This window comes from Capra hircus, chromosome 17, assembly GCF_001704415.2.
Source record: "Capra hircus breed San Clemente chromosome 17, ASM170441v1, whole genome shotgun sequence".
Lineage (NCBI taxonomy): Eukaryota > Metazoa > Chordata > Mammalia > Artiodactyla > Bovidae > Capra > Capra hircus.
The window spans coordinates 13,560,140-13,578,296 of NC_030824.1; the positions used below are offsets into that span (position 1 = coordinate 13,560,140).

The 18,157-nt window shown below is 48.4% G+C and overlaps 1 protein-coding gene and 1 non-coding gene across 2 annotated transcripts in view; one reads left to right on the top strand and one right to left on the bottom strand.

Annotated features, from left to right (window-relative positions):
* The window catches only part of KSR2 (kinase suppressor of ras 2), a 446,835-nt gene that overhangs the window by 11,244 nt on the left and 417,434 nt on the right, over nucleotides 1-18,157 (bottom strand). The window contains exons 16-17 of the mRNA XM_018061222.1: nucleotides 1,600-1,696; nucleotides 536-669 (exon numbers count right to left, since the gene is read on the bottom strand). Of these exons, the coding sequence (XP_017916711.1) occupies nucleotides 536-669; nucleotides 1,600-1,696 (231 nt within the window). The remainder of the gene's footprint in view (nucleotides 1-535; nucleotides 670-1,599; nucleotides 1,697-18,157) is intronic.
* TRNAE-UUC lies at nucleotides 1,787-1,858 on the top strand. Its single transcript has one exon. It is a non-coding gene; the product is annotated as a tRNA-Glu (tRNA).

Genomic DNA, 18,157 nt, shown 5'->3' on the forward strand with positions numbered 1-18,157 from the left:
TCCAGGCGCTGTGCTGGATGCTTGCTGTGTGCTCTTATTCTACCCCCATAAAGACACTAAGGTAGGCATCATCATTTTTCTTGCAGGAACGTGAAGGCACAGTTAATGAGTGGCCAAGCCACGCTAGGCCCTGGGCGGGTCTGACCTTAAATCTCTTGCTCTCAACTACACTCCAGCTGCACTGAAATGAAGGAATTCATATGAAAACTGAGCAAGGGTGTTGGGTGAGTCCAACTTCCATGTGCATGCTTGGAGGAAGAAAAGAGTCCTTGGGTGAAATTCAAGGGCAAGGGCGTTGCAGGACTGAAGGAAGCTCTGTGCCCATTCAAAGGCACCACTTTCAAGAGAGGCCCCATGGGACTCGGAGCCTGACCTGGGCACCAGCATTGCACCACAGGCATAGCAGCCTCGCCCCTCGGCTAAACGATCTCAGGTCCAGCATCATGTCTAGGTCACTAAAGCCATGTGGGTGACTTCCCATCCCCTGACCATCACCTCTCGAGAACCCCTCAGGGCCCTTCCAAACAGCGCTCACCTGCCAGCCTGCAGCACCCCGGAAATGCTGAAGAGCCCAAAGTCTGTGATCACCACTTTGCCGTTGTCATAGAAGACATTCTTGGACTTGAGGTCCTTGTGCAGGATCCCCTTGGCGTGGAGATAGCCCATGCCCTGCAGGAGACAAGCACACCTCTGTGCTCACTGTAGCCTGGCCTGGGCTCACGGTTCACACGCCCTGCCTTTCCATTGAGACCACACATGCTGAGCAGCTGCAGACCTGGGGCCCAAACACCCAGGCTTGCAAGTAGGGTGGAGAAGGCATGGCAAGTGGGAACAGCCTTGAGCAGGGTCCCCAAGGCAGAAATCTGCCACCAGCCTCAGATCATAGCAAAACCATCTCCATCTAAGTGCTTCTGCTTCCTGAAAAAGAAGCAAGGGAAGATCTCCCCCGAGGGAAAGGAGCAGGGCCAAATCTGAAAAGAGGGCCCTCAAGAGACAGGAACCCCTTAGATCTTATTCCACACCACTGCAGAAATTCACTTGTGTTCCTCAAGAGACGTATCATGAGGCGATCATCAAGAACATGGAGAAGGGCTTATGGGAGGTCAGGCTCAAGGGTGAAATACCTAGATTTCTATTTTTGCCTTAATGAGCAGTCACAGTTTTATTTCTTTTTTGAAGTTCAGTCCTAACACATCCAATGGAGAATAAAAACCTGAATACTACGGAGTCACGAGGTACCCACCAGAAAACATAGCATGTTCTCGCTTGTTCTAATCCCAAACAACACCCAACAATTTGATAGTTCCCCAGCAGCTATGGAGAGAGACGGTTTACACTCATGGGAATTCAAGGATTCAGGGGGTAAGGAATTCTAGTAATGAGAAGAGCCCCCTGGTCCCTGCACACACCCAGTTATCCTGATGACAGGACACCAGAAGGAAACCAAACATTGGTTGACTGTCTCTAATGGCTGTTTTAGCAATTGTTATACACACACAGCCCAGTGTCACTCAGGTCAAGTTTAATTTCTTTTAAGCCCAAACTGTTGGTCTGAAGCCACACCATGAGTCTCAGGATGGGGCCAGGTCTTTACGGTACCTTCACAATTTCTTGAGCAATCTGTCTCGTTTTGTTGACATCCAAGACGATCTTGGCGTCTCTCACCACAGAATAGAGTGTCCGGCCCTTACAGAGACTGGAAAGCAAAAGAACAAAATTAATGGTTGGCAGTTGTTAAGATGAGGGCCACCCACAACAGCTATTATAAGCGACACACAGGGGGAATTCTCAAGTGGTCCAGTGGTTAGGACTTGGCGCTTTCACTGCCAGGGCCCAGGTTTGATCCCTGGCTGGGGAACAAAGATCTTGCAAGCTGTGCGGCACACACACGACAAGTGACATGTAGAGAGTGGGGCGTGTGTGGACACGCCGCTATTACGCCCCCGAGATGTTAAGCCTGCGACTGGACCTTGATTCTGGTTCTGGGATGCGGGTCTGGGAGCAAGTCCTTTGGGGTTCTTCAGGATCTTCACCAGCTTCCCCCTGCCCCCCTCGGCATCCGAGGATACCTTCAGAGTCTAGCCTAGCCCAGAAGCGGGAATGCCACCCACTGTGTAACCCAGGCTCTCACAGGTGAAAATCTGCTCGGGACCGGTAACTTGTGTGTGGCAGTGCACAGGCAGCGCTCAGACGGCACTCTGCTGGCCGCTCAGTTGCCATCACTTGCCAGGAGCCGCTGGCGTGTGGGGACAGTGGCGAAAGACCAGCAGAGCCGTCGCTGATGTGTACTAAGCGAATGATGTATTCAAGCCTTTGGACAGGGGTGTGTAAACACCAGTAACACTCCCCGAAACCAGATGCCTGTCTGGACAGAGGATTTTCAAACTACTTTCAGCCTCATTGAGTTCATTTTGAGGACCAGCGGTTCCAGATGAATGACAAGATGAAAAAGGACATTATACAGTAACAGTAACACCCCATTTAATCGCCGGCATGTTTGTCCATCCATTTCCTCTGCAACGAGCACGATGCCTGGGGCACACAGACCATGCACTCGATGAACAGTCACCAAATGAACGCGAGATGGAATGAGTTCTAGATTCACCAAGGCATCCCGTCCCTAGGACCACATCTCGCTCACTGCATCCACTACTGGCTGAAAGAAGAAGGAAGGACACTAGGGACGTTCCTTTTCTGTGTCAAAATGATGGCATGAACTTTTCTTTTAATCTGTGACTTGACTGCTAAAATGTTCTTGGCATCCTGTTCATTCCTTTAGTAGTTTCCAAGCCCTGCTGTGGGCTAGAATCAGCTGAGATCATGTGGTTATAGCCAGAACGTTAGTATCAGAAGAGCTTTGCTCTTCACCCACTGTGCATCTTTGTGTCTTTCAGTGGGCTACCTAACCTCTCTGGGCCTCAGGTTCCTCATCTATCGAAGGAATTAACGAGACCTAGCCACAGAATTAGTGTGAGGACTGCATAAGAGAAAGATCTCTCTCACTGGTGTCCACAGTGGTTAGAACAGGGGCCTAGTGTCAGATTGGGTTGGAACCGTGGTTTGTCTGTCAGTGGCTGTGACCCTGGGCAGGAGAGTTAACCTCTCTGAGCCTCAGTTTCATTATCTGTAAAATGGGGTCAATACAGATTTTGCTTTTATCAGGTTTCTTAGGAGAAGCACATGAAATCGGGTGTGTCAGGGTATAGGCAAGTCTCCATGCCCAATACAGTCACTATTCCTGAAATGCTGGCTATTATGAGAGGTGGTACATGATCAATAAAACGGTAAACACACATACACATACTTGTGTGCAAATATATATAAGAATTATATATTTATACACACATCGCATTGGTCTGTCCACATATTATCTACCCATCTATCCACTTGTTCATCATGCTACCTATAATCACTCATGATCTTCGACTAAGGTTGGTTTCTTCACCTGTGTAAGGTGAGATTCCCAGGGTAGCTGACTCACAGAGAGCCTGATTCTCCTGTCCAGGGCTGTGCAGTTTGTCGGCGGGTGACAGCCACGATGACTCAGGGTTGTCCCCTCTTGCTGGCTCAGGTAGTGCGTTTGCTGTGGCTGCTGGAGGCACGGTGGAGGACGGGGGAGTGGGCTGCACAGCCAATTAGACCAAAGTGACATTTAAGTATTCAGGATGGTAGAGACTGTGGGTGGATTCCCTCACCCAGAGACGCTGTTCCGGAATAGTCACCTACGCTGATTACCCGCCAGAGCCCAGAGGAAATATTTTACGTCCCCACTGTAGACAGCACAGCGAACAATTGCAACAGGCTCCGAGACTCCTAGACTCTCAGGGTGGTTGTGTAGAAGTTGCAGGGTCCAAACGTCCATGCCTGTCTCCTTTCCCCTGCTCACATCCTCCTTTCCAGCAGCAGCTGCTGAAGTCTGTGCTTCTCTTTCCACCTTAGGGCATCTGGAGCCCCGTGGACACACACACACACTCCACCTATGGCATCTGGAGCCCCCTGGACACACACACACACACACACACACACACACACACACACACACATGGGCTGGTAGGATATCAGTTGGTAAGGTCACAGCTTGGCACATCCACTGAAGTGAAATATACAAATAAGCCAGGACCAGCAATTCCTTCCCTAAGCATGTACACAGCAGGCATGCATACTCATATTGACCTACAGACATGTACCAGAATATTCTAGAATGTTAATAGCAATCCATTCATATTAGCCCCAAACTGGAACCTACCCACATGTCCACCAACAGAAAAATGATGATATATCCATGTAACAAAATAAATTCATAGTGGATTATTAATAAGCAAATTATTGCTAACTGCAAAAGGCATGAAGTTCTAAACAAATGCTGAGCAAAAGAAGCCACACAAACACTGAATGATTCCATTTATATGAAGTCCAAAAGCAGACAAAACTGGTTTATGTGCTACAAGTTAGCACAGTGGTGACCTTTCGTGGGGAGGCTGGAAAGGGCGTGAGGGGTGCTGGGGGCAGGTGATGCTCTATATTTTGATGTGGATGTTGGTTATATGGATGTGTGTTTAGTGAAAATTCATCAAGCTGTGCTGTTAGGATATGAACACTGTGGTAGATACATTATCCTTCCAAAAAAATATATACTTAAAAAAAAATCCATGATTACTGGGCATATACCCCCAAGAAAACCAAAATTGAAAGAGACACATGTACCCCAATGTTCACTGCAGTACTATTTACAATAGTTAAGACATGCCTGGAAGCAACCCAGATGTCTATCAAAGGTGAATGGATAAGGAAGTTGCGGTACATACATACAATGGAATATTACTCAGCCAGGAAAAAGAACACATTTGATCAGTTCTAATGAGGTAGATGAACCTATAGCCTATTATACAGAGTGAAGTAAGTCAGAAAGAGGAAAACAAATGTCGTATATTAACACATTCATATGGAATCTAAAGAGATGGTACTGATGAACCTATCTGCAGGGCAGCAATGGAAACACAGACATAGAAAACAGACTGCTGGATACAGTGGGGGAAGGAGAGGGTGGGATGAATTGAGAGAGTAGTATGGAAACGTACGCATTACCATATATAAAACAGACAGCCAGTAGGAATTTGCTGTATGACACAGGGAGGTCAAATAAGGTACTCTGTGACAACAAAGAGGGGCAGGATAGGGCAGGAGGTGGGAGGGAGAGAGATTCAAGAAGGAGGGGACATATGGATACCTATGGCTGATTCATGTTGATGTGTGGCAGAGACCAACACAACATTGTAAAGCAATTATTCTCCAATTAAAAATAAATTTTAAAAAATCAGTGAGGAAAGGATGAACCATTAACACATGGTGTTGAAACAAAATCTCAGGCAATATCGACATCCCTGGTATCCGTTTCTAAATGCTTCACAGAGTCCAGAGGGACAGTACCTGCAGGGGAAAGGGGGGGTGCACGGCGGTGCCTGCTCAGGTGTGTATAAGTGGCTGAGTGAGAGCAGGTGTAGGGTGAGGGCTGAGCTCTGAGCAGGAACAGGCACTGGGCAGGCACACGAGTGGCTGAGGCTCCAACAGTCCAGGCAGGTCGGTCCAAGCATCTGCGGCAGCTGCTCGAGCGTGGAGTTTCTGTGGCTAACGTCAGTGCCCTAAAAGCCACTTGCGGATGCGCGGTGCGGAAGGGAAGGGAGGACAGGATGGTTTTCTGAGCACGTGTGGGACCTATCTCGCCCCCAGCATCCTCTCAGCATCCCTGGAGGGTCCACGTTGTCACCCACCTCTTACAGGTGAGGATGCAGACATCCAGAGGGGCAGACGACCTGTGTCAGGGACACAGCCACGGCATCCACGGCATGGGTGCCCAGGTGCTAGACATGATTCGGGGGCCAGGAAAGAGACACAGGGCTGAGGGAATCCAAATTCCAACTCTACCCTTTACTGCTTGTTGGGTGACCTTGGGAACTGACTTCAAACTCGGCTTCCTTGTGTGTAAAATGGGGACAATAGTAACAATACCAGCTAACACAGGCCGAGCCCTTTCTATGTGCCCGATGCCAGTCTAAGCCTAAGAACCCAGGAGGTGGGTGCTCTCTTGGTGTTTCACTGACTTCAGTGGGCATTTCCTCACATTGTAACGAGCATCTTTGAAATCAGAATGCGTTTTGCATTCATGGACAGGTGCCAGTTTCACGGGCACTGCCTTTCTCTGGAGTACATGGAAGAAACGGCACGTTCTAGTCGACGGCATCTTCGACTTCACGAGTTCGGAATCAGCCCCATTTCTACAGATGAGGCTCAGGGAGGTGAAGCCAACCTGGGATTTGAACCCAAGTAGGCTGGCTCCAGGGTTTATGTTCTTAACTCCCATCTTTTGAGTCTTAACAATTTTTTTCAGACTCCAACACATCATAGGCCCTCAGTAAATGGTGGCTGTAATATTGCTACGAACATCACCGATAGCAATGAAGATTAATGAGGTCCACTGCCCTTGGTAGCAGAGTTAGTCTGGAGGTCAAGAGAAGGTGTTTTGGTGGCTTACAGATATATTTAGAACCTCTCTAGCTTCTGGGGCGTAGGCTCAAGAGTTAGTGTACACACAGCATCTCTCTCTGCAACAAAGATCGTGTTCTTCCGAGAAGAGGAGCATGGACCATCTTATCTACAGGTCACCGTCCCTCCCAGCCCTGGCCGCAGGCAGCTCATAGAAGGCTGTCTTTGATCCCACATCCCAGGTGACACAGTAAACCTTTGGTGCGGCAAGTGTAAGATTTTTTATTGTAAACTGTCCTAAAAGAGGCTTTTTGTCAAAACCGATCAGATAAAACCATCTAGTGGGTGTCTCTCCAAGGGCCTCTGTTCAAACTGGCTCATTTTGCCAAATCAGTGGCTGGGAAAGAAATCTGAAAGCCGTAGCAGCTGTTTCCTTTCTCTCCCACAAACTCCTCACCATCAAAGCCAGGGAGCCAGGCCAGTGCGAATGGTGGGCAGTGGGGGCGGGGGGCAACCTCCTCTGAAGACTGACAGACCGGCTCCCAGCCCGACTCTGCCCCCTCTGAGGCCACACGCCTTGGGGACTCACTGTGGCTCACCTGTGTTCCCATCAGTAACAGTGGTCAACTCAGTAACAGTCCTCCAAAGATATCCACAGGCTTCCCTGGTGGCGCAGTGGTAAAGAATCCCCCTGCCAATGCAGGAGACACGGCAGATGCAGGTGACAGGGGTTAGATCCCTGGGTCAAGATCCCCTGGGGAAGGAAATGGCAACCCACTCCAGTATTCCTGCCTGGAAAATTCCACGGACAGAGGAGCCTGGCAGACTACAGTCCATGGAGTCACAGAGTCAGACACTACGGAGCATGTGTGCAGAAAGAATATTTACGCACAAAAGGGATTCTGTAGCTGTGATTAAATTAAGGTTCTTGAGGCGGGGAGACTATCCTGGAGGATCAGGGTGGGCCCAACATGTCATCACAAGGGTCCTTGTAAAAGGAAGGCAAGAGTTGAGTGAGGGAAGGTGGCAAGTGAACCAGGAGGCAAAGGAGAGGCAGAGGGAGATCAGAGGATGGTAGAGGAGGCTGAATGATGTGATGTGAGAAGGACTCAACCAGTCTTTGCTGGCTGTGGGGATGGAAAAGGGGCTGCAAGCCAAGGGATGCAGGAGCCAAGAGAAGCTGGAAAAAGCAAGGGGTGGGTTCTCCCCAAGGACCCCCTCCCCGAACAGAATGCAGCTCTGTCCAAGCCCTGACTGTAACCCTGTGAGACCCATTTTGGACTTCTAACCTTCAGAGCTATAAGTTTTTATTGTTCCAAGCACTGAGTTCATGGTAATCTTACTGCAGCAACTGACTTACTCAGGGGTAGTAAGTAGTGTTGCAGATAGGGTATGAGGGGGAAATGGGATCATGGAAGTACAGTGCTCGGCCCAGCAACTTGCCAGAATATGTACTCCTTGAACATGGCTCACATCATGCCTAATAACATTAATATTATTTCTAATATTATTATGTCTAATAATATTCTAATATTACCTCTAATAATAACACTCTCCTGTCTGGATGGCTATGCAGCCCCTCATGGCCACTCTGCCTCTCCCAATTCATTTTCCATCCAGCACTTTTGAGTGGCAGCTTCAAAATGCAAGGCTGACCAGGTCACCCCCCGACTACAATGGCTCCCCACTGCCCAGCAGTGGATGCAGACCTGACTCCTCCAGCATCCAAAGGTCCTGCAGAGTCTGGCCCCAGCAGACAGCTCACCCCTTTGCTCATGGAGCTCCAGCCACAGTGGCCTAGCTCAGGGCCACTGCCCGCCAGCTCATCTTTTCAGCCTGCGATGCTCTCCCCATCTGGCCTCAGACGCCTCCCCAGCTCGGCCCCTCCTCCCGTTGGCCCCTGCGGCACCGGGCACTCCATCTTTGCAGCCCTTGTTGTGGTTGCCATTCCACATGGGCCAGCTGGAATCTTTGATTACGGGCCATCTCTCCCTCTGGATTATACACGCCATGAAGGGAGGGTCTAGCCTACCTGGCTGCCGCTGTCCTCCCAACATACAAAAGCGTCTGAAGGATGGAGAGATGCGATGCTCCGGGTGCCTCCTATGGCCAGGCCTCCTCTTCCAGGGTTCCTGGGTGTGGGATCCCCACCAGAGCATCCACATCACATCCAACCAAACAAAAACACCTTCTCAGGGGCCTGTATCTCTACTTTTCTTGGCTTGTTTTGCTTGTGGGCTCTTTTTGGGAGTTCTGAGGGGCTCCGGATGAAAGTAACAATTGGTCCTTTTAGGAAGGAAGGGGTGTTAGACTTTTGGGCAGGCTCGGTCTTGCATTTGAATGTCCCTCGACAGGGCGCGTAGCGTCTCCTCTGCCATACCTTGTCCACTTCTTGCAGTGACACCCCCTGCCTGGACCTCACAGGTATTTAAGCACTGGGGCAGTGGCTGACAAACTTGAGCATGCGTGAGAATTCCCCTGGAAGGGCTTGGGAAAACAAAGATGGCTGTTCCCACCCACAAGAGATTCCGATTCTGGGAGTCCAGGGGGAGCCCTGAGAATGTGCTTTTCTGACAAGTTCCCGGGTGACGGTATTAATAGCGCAGGTTGTCTGGGGACCCCAGTTTGAGACCTGCCTTTCAAGCCAATCTTGTTTTCCTGAGCCCCAGAGATCATTAAGTTCACAGTCACAGTCCCTTTAGTGAGTGCCATGTGGGCCTGGTACTGCTCTAGGTGTAACAGATACAGTGAGTGAGGCAGGCCCATCTTCACCTGGGCCTGCTGGGGTGAGGAGAATCTCGGTGATAAACACGTAAGCCAGCAAACTGGTGAACTGTCGGGAGAGGAATGAGTACTATGAACAGGATGAGTGGACTTACTGGGGAAAACGCGGAGGAGCTGGGAACCTTCTGGGCTAGGACTCTCAGGGAAAGCTGCTCCAGGCAATGGCACACTGAGACAAAAGAAATAAGCCGGCTGCCTGGAAATCTGGGAGACAAGGCCTTCAGGCTAAGGGGCCAGCAGGTGCAAAGGCCCTGAGGCAGGACCAATGCAGTATGCTCGATCGCACAGCCCAGGCCATATGGCCGGACTCTAGAGAGCATCTAGAGGTACCTGCCTTCCCCAAGGGCTGATCCTCCAGACAAAAGAAACAGCTGGGTGGGAACCGTCCTCAGCTCTGCCTGATTTTTAGCTGGTTTAAAAGTCAGCTATTATTTTAAAAACACTGGGTTCTGTCAGAAGGGATTTACAACCCCTCAGCTGCTCCTCCTCCTCACTTACTTCTCAGCATCCCCGATCTCTCAAAACTCAAAACCCACTTAATTGCCCTCTGCGCTTTCCCCTTCCCTTGAGCAAATAAATCACACACCCAGTGACAAGTTGCTGCTCCATCAAATTCCAGCCGCAGGCAATCTCTAACTTCCAAGTACTTTGTGAATCTAACACCGAGGATATTAAACCTTGGAACTCTGGGGCTTTATAATAAAAAAAAGCCAGGTTAGCTTCCCATAAAAATGGGAAATGCCAGAAAGCGAGTGAGAAATGCCAGCTGTGTGCCACCTGTTTAACCCGACATGCGTCCAGGAAATGAAGAGTTATAGAGTTCCATTAACCGAGGGGCTGGCTGGGGAAGGCTCATGTCCCAGCCAGACAAGAAAGATGACAGGGACCCTCAAGGCCTCGGAATATGCAGAGCAGAAACTAGCAGTGCTTGAAAGCAGGGCTTCAGCACTTTTTCTTTATTTTTGCAAATGCACCACCCCCAGCCCCACCCAGCCTTTGATACCCTGCCATGCTTGGAGAAGTGGGAAGGAAAAAGAAGCTTATAATCTCCACTTCACTGGATTCCTCTCTCCGTTTTTGCTAAATCCAGAAAGGCCAAGTGTTGAATTCCTCTGGGCCCTACAAGAACTGAGATAGGGGTTCTGTACATTTTAAGGGGTGCCCCAGCCGCTGACTGTGACATTCCGTCCTCCCTGGTCTGTGTCTTCTGAGGGAGGGAGTGTTCCAGGGGCACCGACATCCAGCTGGGGAGGGTTGGGCCTCTAGTTCACTACAAAAACTTCTGGCTGCTTCCTTTGCCTCTCATCACACTGTGTGGTCCAGCCACTGCCCAAGACCTGTTCTTCTGACTTTAATTGAAAGACATCCAAAGAACATTCCTCCCGGACTCTACAATATCTTTTCTCAGCATCACCTAAAGTTCAGTGAGGATTTCACTTGGTACCTCCCACACTGCAATCATTCCAAAACCACCTAAAGATTGTTTGCCAGATTGGCCAGCTCATATTATTTATCACTTGCTAATAGTTTTCCTTTAGATGCACTGCCTCTGAAAAATAAGTGTATTTTAGGAAGAAAATGTATCATTACCTTTTATCATTATCAGAAGGAAACTCAGAATTTCTAGCCCCAAATAAGTGTAAAAATAGATATACAATGAAAACAAACCCACTAAAAACCAAAATTAAACCCTTGCTTGGCATCATGGCCTGCCAAATGGTTGAAGCTTAAGGCCTCCTCTTTTTGTTTAAATGTTCAGCAAGTAAGGGTTGCTGCTGCTGCTGCTGCTAAGTCACTTCAGTAGTGTCTGATTCTATGCGATCCCATAGACAGCAGCCCACCAGGCTCCACCATCCCTAGGATTCTCCAGGCAAGAACACTGGAGTGGGTTGCCATTTCCTTCTCCAATGCATGAAAGTGAAAAGTGAAAGTGAAGTCACTCAGTTATGTCCAACTCTTCGCAGCCCCATGGACTGCAGCCTACCAGGTTCCTCCATCCATGGATTTTCCAGGCAAGAGTACTTAAGAAGGTATTAAATACCAGAACTGAATGAACTGTTTCTCCTAAATGTCACCAGAAGGATAGAGAGAGAATTAAGAAGAAAATCATGATCCCACTAGTGGTTCAACATTATCTGGGGCTGGTGGTACCTGTCCTAACTTCTGGGAAATTTGGGCTCATTTAATCCTTAGGCCTGACAATTAGGTATTAACAGGGAGGTGCTTTCCAGGTCGCTCAGTGAATAAAGAATCTGCCTGCAATGCAGGAGACACGGGTTTGATCCCTAGGCCAGGAAGATCCCCTGGAAATGGCAACCCACTCCAGTATTCTTGCCTGGGAAATCCCATGGACAGAGGAGCCTGGCAAGCTACAGTCCATGGGGTCGTAAAGAGTCAGACATGACTGAGCACGCGCACACACACACACAGGCCAGGTATGTGCAGTGACAAGATAAAAAGGATCATTTCCTTGGTGATGGAGCTGACATTCTAGTGGGGGAGACATGACAGGCACACAGAATAATTGTAGGTGACGATGAGGGCAATGAGGAAGCATGTGTGTGGTCAGGCAGACCATGAGCATGGGGAGGGTGCCTCTTTGAACAGGTAGCCAGGGTGAGCAGCAGGGAGTCCTTCCAACCACATCCTGTTCTGTTGTTTCAGGGCAAGGACTATGGAGTGACTTCTGGCAACATCCAACCAAATGACCCCGATTTAATCTCTCCAAGGAGGGCAGGCCTCATCATGTTTAGGAAGATGACCATCTACCTAAGGCTTCCCTGGGGACCGAGACAGAGCCAAAAGGTTCCCAGGTATCATCACACTGAATGCTTCTAATAACTTGGCAAAATAGATCTGGTTGTTCCCTTTGTATAGATGAGGAAGCGAGTCAGCCTGTCCCTTCTTAGCTGTGTGGTCTTGGGCAAGTTACCTGAAATCTTTGGAACTCAGAGTGCTTTGTGAACTGTGAGGAGAGAGGATTCCGGAAAAGGGTTGGTCATCCGTGTTGAGTAGGAATGTGATCTCTACGTGCACTTAGCTGCCTGGAGTTGATGGTGGTCTCTCTACAAGGCACTGAGCCGAGACCTGTCATGCCAGCCTGCACCGGAGGGGAGGCTCTATGTTACAAATGGAAAAATTCATGTGCAGGAAGGTTAAGTAACCTGCCCAGGGCCCCACAGTCAGTGGGCAATGGGGTCAGGACCTGAGTCCAAGTCTCAAATCATCTTTCCAGGATTTCTTAAGATCCCCTGGGAAAAGGATGGTTTCACAGAGCAGGAACTGGCAGAGCCCAGCTCAGAGGACCTGACCTTAGAAACCCTTGTTTATCCACTGAGCTGAGACTCTCCCTCCCTTCCCAACTCTAGGCCTCTCCTTCCACCCTTTCAGTTCAGGGTCAGCCCATGTTTGGCCTCATCACCCACTCTGTTGCTTCTGTTTGAGAACTCCCAGCTGCCACCCAGAAACAGGCAAGGCAGGCTGCAGGGAGCTAGACCGTGGGAGAGGATCTGGAGAGCTTCTGGATACATCCACGCAAGCCAAGTCCAGTGGGCAATACACATGGGCCAGGTCTGGGGGAGGAGCTCAGGAAGTGCTTCTGGAATGGGTGAATGGATAAACAAAGAAATGAGGGACTCCAACCACTTTCCTTCTTCCCATCGCCTGTGGGACCTGGGAGAGCCGTGCTCTGGGCCAAAGCAGGTCTTCCTTACCAGCTCAGCACATGAAACTGACTATGTGCCAAACCAGACCCACTCAGCAAGGAAGCTTCAGGTCTCGTTCCTGCCCAAGGCTCTCTGTGGCATGAAAAGACTGGACCGACCCAGGTCCTTCCCTCCGGAGCTGGGTATCAAAACTCAACTGGATATGTTACTGTTGCCCCTGACCAGAACCACATTTTTGTAAACTGAACAGTCAACTGAATGACTGTTTTTAAAGTGTATACATACACCACCTAATTCATATGCATTAAAACTCACAGAGAAGATAGACTCCTGGGTGTTAGCAGGCCTAGTCCCGGGTCGTGGGATTAGAAGCTTTACAAGACATTTTTTCTCCCTGCTTATCTTTCTTTCCTAATTTTTCTCCAATAAACATGTATTACTTTTGTAAACTGAGAAAAAAGCAACTTTGAGTCAGACTTGACACATGTTTATGCTATAGACGGTTTGGAAAATATTGAACTAGTGACAGACTGAAATGAGAAAGCAGAGCAGGAACCAAATTCTTCCTCCCAGGAGCCCAGCCTCGCCTGGAAGGCTCTCTGGCTGTGACTCTCAGGGCAGAAAGCGGTTTCCTGCTCCCAGTCTTCTGCACAGGGTTTACAGCCCGGTCAGGGCACACGGCCAGTGACCGACCCTTACATCTCCTTCCCTCTGAAAAAACTGCATCCCTAATGAAGAAGATGAACTTGACTATTTGATATTTGATATTCTAAAAACTTCCATCTGCGTCTATTTGGTTTACAGTGTTGTGTTAGTTTCACGTGTATGGGAAAGTGAACATCATAATAATACATACATACACTCCTTTTAAGATTCTTTTCCCATATAAACTACTAGAGGATTGAGTAGAGTTCCTATGCTGTACAGCAAGTTATCATTAGCTATCTATTTTATGTATCAGTTCAGTTCAGTCTCTCAGTCGTGTTCGACTCTTTGTGACCCTATGGTCTACAGCAAACCAGACTTCCCTGTCCATCACCAACTCCCGGAGCTTGCTCAAACTCATATCCATCGAATTGGTGATGCCATCCAACCATCTCATCCTCTGTCGTCCCCTTTTCCGCTTGCCTTCGATCTTTCCCGATATCAGGGTCTTTTCTAATGAGTCAGTTATTTGCATCAGGTGGCCAAAGTATTGGAGATTCAGCTGCAGCATCAGTCCTTCCAACGAAGGGTTGATTTCCTTTAGGACTGGCTAGTTTGATCTCCTTATAGTAATGTGTATATGTCAATCCCAGTCTTCCAATTTATCCCTCCCCCACACTTACCCCCTAGTAACCGTAAATTTATTTTCTACATCTGTAACTCTATTTCTGTTTTGTGGATAAGTTCATTTGTACACTCCTCTGTCTCCCCCCGCCCCCCCGCCTTTTTTTAAAGATTCCACATGAAAGTGCTATCATATGGTTTTTGTCCTTCTCTGACTTCACTCAGTCTGACAAAGTGACTGTGGGGCTGGTAAAGGAGAAGGGGCAGACAGATGAGTGGTGTGTATAATCCCATAACATAGTTGTGTCCTTTCTGCCCTTGGCAAGAGAGGGAGGAGGAGGAAGGGAAGAGGGGGAGGAGAAAAGGGGAAACAGAATATGTGTAGAAATTTCTGGAGTTGTTGAGTTCTCGTCTGTCACGGAAGAGATGGGGAAACCAAAAAGCAGAAGGGGGATAGAATTTCCCAAGGCTGTGCTTCGACTGGCAAAGCTGAGCTAGAACCCAGACCTGTCTGAGACGAAACTGTGGGCTTGCAGCCACAGAGCCATGCTGCCTCCTAAGAATAAGCAATGAACCTTCCCGTGAGCATTATGCTAAAGGTTTTGCATGAATGATCTTATTTAGTCTTACTCTTAACTTTGACCCTTTTTGGGAGGTATCATTCCTACTTCACAGATAGGAAAACTGAGACTCGGACTGGTGAGGTTGTTTTCTAAGCTCACACAGCGAAGATACAGGAGGCAGAACTGGCATTCTCCCCTTGGTCTATGTGACACATACATCTTGCTCTCAATCTCTAAGCTACTTGGCCTCTTCGGGAAATAGAAAGAACAGAGGCTGAGAGCTGAGAAAACCAATGTTCTTGAGCTCCTGAGACAAGACTGATGCTTGTCTTCCTCTCACCAGAAACCTGGGGGTTGGTGGGGAAGGGGACTTTTCATCTTCCTACTTTTCCAACATCCATTTGGGACTTCCCTGGTGGTCCAGGTTCCATTCCTGGTCAAGGAATTAGATCCCACATGCCACAACCAAGAGTTCATATTGTTGTTGTTGCTTAGTCACTAAGTTGTGTCTGACTCTTTGGGACCCCATGGACTGCCTGCCAGGCTCCTCAGTCCATGGGATTTCCCAGGCAAGGATTTTGGAGTGGGGTTGCCATTTCCTTCTCCAGGGGATCTTCCTGACCCAGGGATCAAATCTGTGTATCCTGCAGTGGCAGGCGGATTCTTTATCACTGAGCCACCAGGGAATCCTTTATTGGTATGCTTCAACTAAAAGATCCAGCAGCAAGCTGCAAGACCTGGTGCTGTCAAAGTAAATAAATTAACACTCATATGTGCTAGAAACTCCTGAGAAAGTGAGCAGAGAGGGAACATATCTCAACATAATAAAGACCATATATGACAAACCCACAGCTACTTTTAACACTCTTAAATAAAAGTTTAAAAAATTCAAAAGAGATATGGTATTTTGTGACCTGTGAAAATCACATGAAATTCAAATTTCTGTGAAATAATGTTTTGTCGGCGAACAGCCACACCCTTTGTTTCCATATTGTCTGTGGACACCTCTGCGTCACAGTGGAAGAGTTGAGTAGTTATGACAGGGACTGACACAGCTGAAATATCTCCTGTCTGGCCCATTATGGAAAATGGCTGTTGACCTTTGTTCTAAGAAACTGGAGTGGGTCAGCAGAAATTGGACTACTAGGTCTAGGAGTTTGACAAATTTGAACCATTCTTCTCTGCTTTGAGAACCAGGTGTGGTCAAGGTCAAGTTTTTCCATTCATTTGTTCCCTCATTCATACATTCAACCATTCCCCATCCACCCATGCCCTGAGCCAACACTCCCCTCCAGGGGTGGGTGGGCAGTGTCACAGGTGCAGGGGCACAGCTCTCCGCTGGGGATTCAGCCAGGCAAATGTGGGAGAACGCGAGAGTCTGGGGCCAGTGTAAACGCAGGCCAGGAGCTTCTCTGCAAGCTAAGTTCCACAACAGTGGAGATGGATGTACTGCCCGCTGCCACCCCTGACTGGAGGGAGGCTCCATCAAGGACCCACCCGAGCCTGGCATGCCACGACTCTAACCGGGAAGCACACAGCAAGTTCATGTCACACAATTTACATGTTTCTGAGTTTCCTACCTCTTCTGCCATCCCCTGCCTGATTTCCCACACCATACCCTACCAGAGCCTTCCCAGGTGGCCCCTGGGCATGAAATTAGCTGGACGAATGTGCACCGGAGTGAGGTAAATCCCAAATTGCTTTAGAATGCCTCTCTTGCAGACCACTGGCTTGGACAGGGCCAGCAGGGGGAGGTTACCTGGTCCGCTGCCAGCAAAGGATCCCTGTAGCAAAGGACACGTCTGGGCATACTGGTGCCTCTGCCTGTATGCATGCATATGTGCACGCGAATATGCGTGTATTGTTTACATGTGAGTGAATTCATGCGTGTATGTGTGCCAGAGGCAGTAGTATGTGCATATGCTTGTGTAGCTGTGTGGGGGGGTGTCTTTGCATTTATGGGTACACTTGTATAGAGTCTACCTATGGATATGTTTAACATACAGCTCGCAAGCGCCATGTTTTTCCCTCTTTCTCTCTCTCTCCTCTCCCCTCTTCTCTCTCCGTTTTTCTGCTCTCCTTCCTCCCCCTCCTCCTCTTTCTTCCTCCCTCCTCCTCTTTCTCTGTGTCCCTCTCCACTGCTCGCTCTGCCTTTCTAGACTTCACGGTTCCTTTTGCTAGGAATTCTTTTCCTTTTATTTTTTATTTTGGTTCTTTGGCTTGAAACCTCTGCTCCTTGGGCGCTGTGTTTCAGGGGGAATGAATGCCGCGCTCGCCTGGGGAGGTGATCCTGTCAGTCACCCCTCCAACTCCCCCCTCACTTGGCTTCTAAAATATCCATAGGTAGACTCTACACAAGTGTACCCATAAATGCAAAGACACCCCCACACACATGTACACAAGCATATACACATACTGCTGCCTTCTTGCACACATACACACATGAATTCACTCACATGTAAACAATATACACATATTCACGTGCACATATGCATGCATACAGGCAGAGGCACTTGACCCCATTAAAAAAAAACCCCTTTTTTTGTGACTAGAATTGGGGAAAGGACTTCCCTGGTGGCTCAGAAGGTAAAGCGTCTGTCTACAATGTGGGAGACCCGGGTTTGAGCCCCGGGTTGGGAAGATCCCTTGGAGAAGGAAATGGCAATCCACTCCAGCACTACTGCCTGGAAAATCCCATGGACAGAGGAGCCTGGCAGGCTGCAGTCTGTGGGGTCACAAAGAGTCGGACACGACTGAGCGACTTCAATTCACTTCACTTCACTTCAGAATTGGGGAAAGGAAAGCAGGTATGGTCATGCCAGCTGCAGAACTGGCCACAGCCTCTCTCTCTCACCTTGAAAAGCAGTCTGTCTTCATTTCCCCCAGCCTCTGGAATGCTCCAATGAAAACCTCTTTTTTTGGTCTGAAAACTGGAGGCTCTGGTTACCAGGGGCTGGAGTTAGTGAGTGACTGTTAATGGGTACAGGGTTTCTTTGTGAGGTGATAAGATGTTCTAAAATCATATAGTAACATTTCATGAAATGTAATCTATGAAAATATTGAATAACTATGTTGTATATCTTGCCAAGTCGGAAGGACTTAGCAACTGCACAACAACAATGTTGTACATATGAAACTAATATAATATTGTAAATCAACTATACTTCAATAACATTAGATTTGGTGACAGTTTCACAGCTTTGTAAATAAATTACAAACCACTGAACTGTATGGATAATATATATAGGTTTTATCTAAATATATATATATAGATAGATAGATAGATAGATACAAAATCAATAATGTTGTTTAAAAAAGAAAAAAACTGGAAATTCACAAAAATTCCCACCCTCCCACTCACTTATTCTCACTACATTTACAGAGGAGCCCTGGTCT